The 6,496-nt window shown below is 33.4% G+C and overlaps 1 protein-coding gene across 2 annotated transcripts in view; it reads right to left on the bottom strand.

Moving 5' to 3' along the window:
* Positions 1-6,496, bottom strand: part of zf(parp)-3 (Zn-finger (NAD(+) ADP-ribosyltransferase)-3) — a 14,863-nt gene that overhangs the window by 6,932 nt on the left and 1,435 nt on the right. The window contains exons 2-12 of one of the 2 annotated variants that reach the window (XM_026836558.1): positions 4,922-5,111; positions 4,355-4,597; positions 3,996-4,204; positions 3,452-3,653; positions 2,904-3,112; positions 2,650-2,694; positions 2,266-2,414; positions 1,443-1,603; positions 1,169-1,214; positions 891-964; positions 349-473 (exon numbers count right to left, since the gene is read on the bottom strand). In XM_026836558.1, the coding sequence (XP_026692359.1) occupies positions 349-473; positions 891-964; positions 1,169-1,214; positions 1,443-1,603; positions 2,266-2,414; positions 2,650-2,694; positions 2,904-3,112; positions 3,452-3,653; positions 3,996-4,204; positions 4,355-4,597; positions 4,922-5,059 (1,601 nt within the window). In that variant the 5' untranslated portion in view covers positions 5,060-5,111. Of the gene's footprint in view, positions 1-348; positions 474-890; positions 965-1,168; positions 1,215-1,442; positions 1,604-2,265; positions 2,415-2,649; positions 2,695-2,903; positions 3,113-3,451; positions 3,654-3,995; positions 4,205-4,354; positions 4,598-4,921; positions 5,112-6,496 lie in introns of those variants that run through there. The other variant, XM_026836559.1, reaches the window with a different exon arrangement.

Here is a 6,496-nt window from a genome sequence, read left to right as displayed (position 1 = left end):
TATATTTTTTTATTTTCACACAAATGTTTTTTTTAAGTTGTTTTTAAACTGTAAACTAAGAGTCCAAAAAATACAGAGAACCATTTTATAATCAGACTAACTTCTAAATGTTTAAAAATAGAACACAAGCCTATTTAATTAAGGTAATGGAAATGTTAATTACAATGCTCACTAGCAATTTACCAATTTTATAGACCAGTAACAAAATTTGAAATGTCCCAAAACCCACTAATTGAAATCAACTTTTACAAAACTTTTTTAATTGTTGAACTAAACACGCCACAAGACTTTTACCCAACCCCTTGAAATACACACCTCCGCACCTTAACACACACCCCAAAATCTCACCTTCTTCCAGAAGTATCTGCAAGCAACTGAAGCTTGTAATAGGAATTTGTTCCAGACTTCATATCTACCATGGCTAATGTAGCCGTGTATGAACGACCATCATGTTGTAACACCTCAGTTTCATCCTGTGTATAAGTCACACAAAAATTATTGAGAAAAATGTCAGGAAAAAAATAAGCAGAAAAATGTGATGTTATAGCACCCAAGTTTTACACCTAATCTAGTTTTACCCTGGTGTTAGGTGCCTGCACAAAGAACAAAACTAAAATATATTGCAATGGCACTATTAATCAATGAGGTTCACTATGTTTGACAACTATCTGTGTAACTACATTTTAATAATGTCACCCAAGCTTTTACCCTGCTGTTAAGTCTCTAAACGAGCAAAGCCAAAATATATTACATTCACCACGTTAAACAATAAGGTTTCCTATGTCTGACGACTATTGTAAAAAAGAGAGTGTAAGAATTGTCCAAAATTATAAAACATGACACCAGCGACCAGCATCCTAGCGAATACATGAATCATATTTAAAACAAACCTCAAGATTGGACTCTGGGTCAACAGCAGCTCCAGATTTCACGACAAGTTTTTGTTTCTTTGTTGAAAGACTTCCTGAAACATAATTTCACAAAAGATTTTAATAAAAAACTGTAAAAATAAGCACCGAGAAATTATGATCAAGTTGTTTGGTCTACCCTTAAAGGGTGACAAGTATTTTTATTCACATGGTTTTTTTATATTGTTAAATGTACAAGCTTCCACGCTTTTTATAAGAAATTATTAACAGTAGATATTAGATAATATTAACAAACTTACTGCTTTCTTCTGCCATAGATCGCTTCAAAGCAGCATTGTTAAGTCTCTGCAAATAAATTTATTTTTATTTTTATATACAACAATATAATATATAAAAATAGATCGCTGGTAAAAAAACAATTTTATCTAACAATCATTTTCTCTGCTATACATTAAGACATCATCAAGGTACACAACAAATAAACAATGTATTTATATAACTAAATATATTCACTAGTCAGAAAGAGATAATGGTGTCTTTTACCGTATTCCGAGAAAAAATAGCTACAATTACCTCGGACCCCCAGGGACATAAAGAATATTTCTTAAGAAATGGAAGCAAGGAGTTGAGAGGGGTGGACAAATCTTTGCAACAATCTAAAAACTCTTCGGAAACGCAGAAAACATCTTGGATTTCGGCAGATTTTATTCTTTTATTTGTAGTTTCCACTTCAGCTGAAAAAGAGAGTTTGGGTATTAGTTAGAATTAGTAGTGGCGCATGGGTGTAATGTTAGGGAAGCTTTATTATTTTTGAAACGTTCTTTACTGTGCCATTAATTGTCTATACAAACAAGCAGAGGTCTATTTTACATTCACCACATTAAGCAATGAGGTTCCTAATGTTTGACGACTATGGGTGTAAGAAAAGGATATGGCGCATGCGCATATAGCGCTTAATATTTATAAGGGGGTCGAGTAGGAAATCACACTGCAAAAAAATGGGAATATAAATTGGTTTGACCCCAAAAACAATAAAATGCCTAGAAAGTGAAAGGTGTTTTTAAATATTCAGAAAATTTGAAAGCAATATAAAGAATAAAACATAAACCTATTTTTAGTTCAGTGTAAAGCTTGTTTATTATACCGAGCTAACGATTGACCAAAGTCACTGCGAATAGAATGCTAGGTGGAAGAAACATATACAATACGCTTTACACAACAACTGTAAACTATACTGGAAGTTATTATTGTTGAGCAATATACCATGTGACATTAAATAGTAATAATGCTGATTCGATTGTGACGTTAATGGCTTTAATGCTAACGTAACGAAAACAACACTAGCGGTATGAAAATAGGGCTATGTTGTCTAAAAAAGTTACCTGGACATTCTCACCTTGATTTGTTACACAACAGTAAGCTTTGTTAAGCGATGTTGTAACAGAACCTCCAAGGTTTTCAACTAATTGTTTCAGTTCATCTCTTGGTTTTGAAAGTTTTCCAATTATAACAACTTTTTTGTCTTTCAGAGGTTTGGGTTTGGGTCTAAAAGAAAAAGGAGTTTAAAATAAAAAGTCAATTGGGGTGGTAGGCTTGCGGCATATGCGTGTTCTGAATCTGCACAATGGACGATTCGATAGAGTCCGTGCCCAATGTCAGATTATCAGAAGTTTTACTAAATTCTGTTACAGGTATATATGCAGAAACGCATTAAAATATCACACTAACAGTCTCAGACACGCACCATAATCTGCACCATAATCAAAATTTGATAACTTACCTTGGCGGAAAAATACGAACCGTTGGTTTATATTTGTATTTTTTCCTGCAAGTAAAATTGAATAGTTACAAATTAAAATCCTTAAAATTAACAGAGTTTTTAACCTGTCAGCGGCCTGCAAAATTTTCCTGAGTAATATTAAAAAAAGCTCAGGCTTTAATTTTTCTATTGATAATTAATAACATTTAGAAGTGTCGTAAAAGAGAAATCGGAAGTTGAAAAAGAAAGTTTAAAAGAGAGTTCAAATTACTTACAGGTACGGAAAGTCTTCATGTAAGTCTTGAGGAATAATCCACGGTGACCTTTTCACATCCAACGTTGTGTTCGTACAACTCGTCCATCCTGATATATTTCCAACACATTGATAAAAACCACGAGAACTGGCAACGAGCTGTCCGTCCCCGCATAATGTACAAAGTGGCAGACGACCAAATAACATCCCATCTGCTACTCGCTCGAATATCTGGAGTTGTTTAATTCATTAAAAATATGAAACTGATAGTCTGATATATAAATTATTAAAAAAATATTTATAAATTGTAAAAAATAATAAACAAACCATATATATATATATATATGTATACAAAAAACTTCAAAAGTATTTTTTTTCTAGGGCATCTTGAACATTTTAAATCTAACTGTACTAGACACAACAAGCACATGCGCCAAACCTTGTCGGGCAGGCTTACTCTAACATTTTCTGAAAAAAATATGTTTTACAATAAATATCCAAATATTCCTGCTTCCCCTGTTTCTTCAAAAGTTTAATGACCATGCTAGCACACAACAATAACATACTAACTTTGTCCAAACCCTTAGGAACCTTCTGAGAGTTTTCCTCCAAAATCTCGACTAATTCTTTCTTCTTTAAATCCATGTTTTTTAGATGATCAATCATCTTCCACAACTTTGCGCTCTGATCTCGCAGCAACTTGTTCATCGCATCCAAGTTCTCATCATTCTCTTCTTCTTCTTTGACGATCTTCGTTTTCTTTTTACCTTTTCTAAATGAGGCAAATTATAAATTTACCTTTGAATATAACTTGTTTTATCATCATACACGGCCCACAATCAGAGCAATTTATTGGAAATAAGGTGATATTTCTTTGTGACTAAAAAACCTAATAAAAATACAAGAAATTAAACTTAACTAAACACAGAAGTAAATAAAACTACCTATTAAAAACAGCGGCGCGAAAGTCCAATATGATTTACTACTCTCTAATTTCAAATATATACTTGCGCTTTTGCAAATTAATAGATTTTGGTTTGGGATAGGATTTATTAATTCTTATTGATTGATCGACTTTTCTTCCTACTACATATTTAACAAAATGAATTCCTACTTTTTTTTATCAAGATGTTTCGAAATTGTTGCTCTGTCTTCTGAATCCAAACCTTTGAACCCCTTTAGCATATCTGAGGTAAACTGGCCATCAATCCAACCCAAATCTTTCCGAGATTTAATGAAACAACCAACATGGTGCCACCTGTCAATCAAACCCACTTGCGGCTTCTCTGGATCGATTTCTTTGTGTGAGATTCGGATTTCGTCCTAAATGGTGAAATGTCTTGCGAAAGTTTATTACAAATCTCTTACCATTTAGTTAAAATTGCCAGACTATACATTTTCAGATTTAATGTTTTTCAGTTTATTTTGTAAAATAATAAAAAAAGAGTTGTTACGATAAAAAACAACTCTCACTTTTTCAATTTTTTCTTCGCACTTTTTGCAAGTGCTCCTGTTAGAGAGAGCATACTGCACAACAAAATCCTGTAGAGTTTTCTTGGAGGACTTTTTCGAGGGTCCTCCGCCCCCGCCTCTCTCAATTTGCGCACGAATCTTTTCCTGGTCATCCCAACGTAGATTGTGAAACTTTGAGATCTCATCGACAAATTTTGGGCGACAACGCCCAAAGAAACATGTATAATGGTGCCAGTTCGGTTGCTGGAATAAAAAGTTTTGAAGTGCAGGGTTGCAACTCTAAAATTTATTTTTTTGTTGCAAGGGTCTAGCTCTAAATTTGCCACCACTTTGTTTTAGGAACTAGTTATGATATAGACATCGAATTATTGTAACTACACATGTAAAATCAATTATTGAAAAAATGTTCCATGTACACGGTTTACTTTTACAATATAAAACTTATATATATTACTTTTTATGATATTTTATTGTTTCTTGTCGTTAATTAAGGTGCATACACAAGACCTCTTGGTAAATAACAAACTACACTGCCCAGTTATAACATGCGTAATATAAGCTACATACCTTTCCGTCAAAATGACGAGACTGTACCATCAATGCAATTCGCAGCGAATCTTTTTCAATGTGGCTCATACATAATTTGCACGATGCTCGACTGCTTTTTGCATACTCGGCCAAGTACGGCAGATCATTTTCATCCATGTCTAGTCTAACGCTTCTGCCTACAGAATATTTCAAAAAAAACTGGAAAGGCCAGCAAATTTGGTTAATGCTTTAACGCTCAGGCTGGAAGCTTTCCGAAAATCCCCTTAGTATGACGTAGTTAGATATTTCTATGAGGTCGTCGAGCGTGTCGATGTTATTGCACAATTTTATTTAACTGTTTGGTGTTATTTAAAAGTTTGAGGTAGGCCTGGAGCATATTTGTTGTTTCGTGTTATTTTAAAGTTTGAGGTAGGCCTGGAGCATATTTGTTGTTTCGTGTTATTAAATTGTTTAGTGTTATTTAAAAGTTTGAGGTAGGCCTGGAGCATATTTGTTGTTTAGTGTTATTTTAAAGTTGGAAGTAGGCCTGGAGCATATTTGTTGTTTAGTGTTATTTTAAAGTTGGAAGTAGGCCTGGAGCATATTTGTTGTTTAGTGTTATTAAATTGTTTAGTGTTATTTTAAAGTTGGAGGTAGGCCTGGAGCATATTTGTTGTTTAGTGTTATTTTAAAGTTGGAAGTAGGCCTGGAGCATATTTGTTGTTTAGTGTTATTTTAAAGTTGGAAGTAGGCCTGGAGCATATTTGTTGTTTAGTGTTATTTAAAAGTTTGAGGTAGGCCTGGAGCATATTTGTTGTTTCGTGTTATTAAATTGTTTAGTGTTATTTTAAAGTTGGAGGTAGGCCTGGAGCATATTTGTTGTTTATGTTTAAAGTTGGAAGTAGGCCTGGAGCATATTTGTTGTTTAGTGTTATTTTAAAGTTAGTGTTAAGTAGGCCTGGAGCATATTTGTTGTTTAGTGTTATTTAAATAGTTTAGGTAGGCCTGGAGCATATTTGTTGTTTCGTGTTATTTGTTGTTTAGTGTTATTTTAAAGTTGGAAGTAGGCCTGGAGCATATGTTGTTTGTTTATTTTAAAGTTGGAAGTAGGCCTGGAGCATATTTGTTGTTTAGTGTTATTTTAAAGTTAGTGTTAAGTAGGCCTGGAGCATATTTGTTGTATAGTGTTATTTAAGTGTTATGGTAGGTCTGGAGCATAGGCCTGGAGTTATTTGTTGTTTAGTGTTATTTTAAAGTTGGAAGTAGGCCTGGAGCATATTTGTTGTTTAGTATTTAAAAGTTGGAGGTAGGCCTGGAGCATATTTGTTGTTTAGTGTTATTAAATTGTTTAGTGTTATTTTAAAGTTGGAGGTAGGCCTGGAGCATATTTGTTGTTTAGTGTTATTAAATTGTTTAGTGTTATTTTAAAGTTGGAAGTAGGCCTGGAGAATATTTGTTGTTTAGTGTTATTAAATTGTTTAGTGTTATTTTAAAGTTGGAGGTAGGCCTGGAGCATATTAGTTGTTTAGTGTAATTATAAAGTTGGAAGTAGGCCTGGAGCATATTTGTTGTTTAGTGTTATTTTAAAGTTGGAAGTAGGCCTGGAGCATATTT

This window comes from Ciona intestinalis, chromosome 11 (genome assembly GCF_000224145.3).
Source record: "Ciona intestinalis chromosome 11, KH, whole genome shotgun sequence".
Classification (NCBI taxonomy): domain Eukaryota; kingdom Metazoa; phylum Chordata; class Ascidiacea; order Phlebobranchia; family Cionidae; genus Ciona; species Ciona intestinalis.
This window is presented reverse-complemented; position numbering and strand designations above follow the sequence as displayed.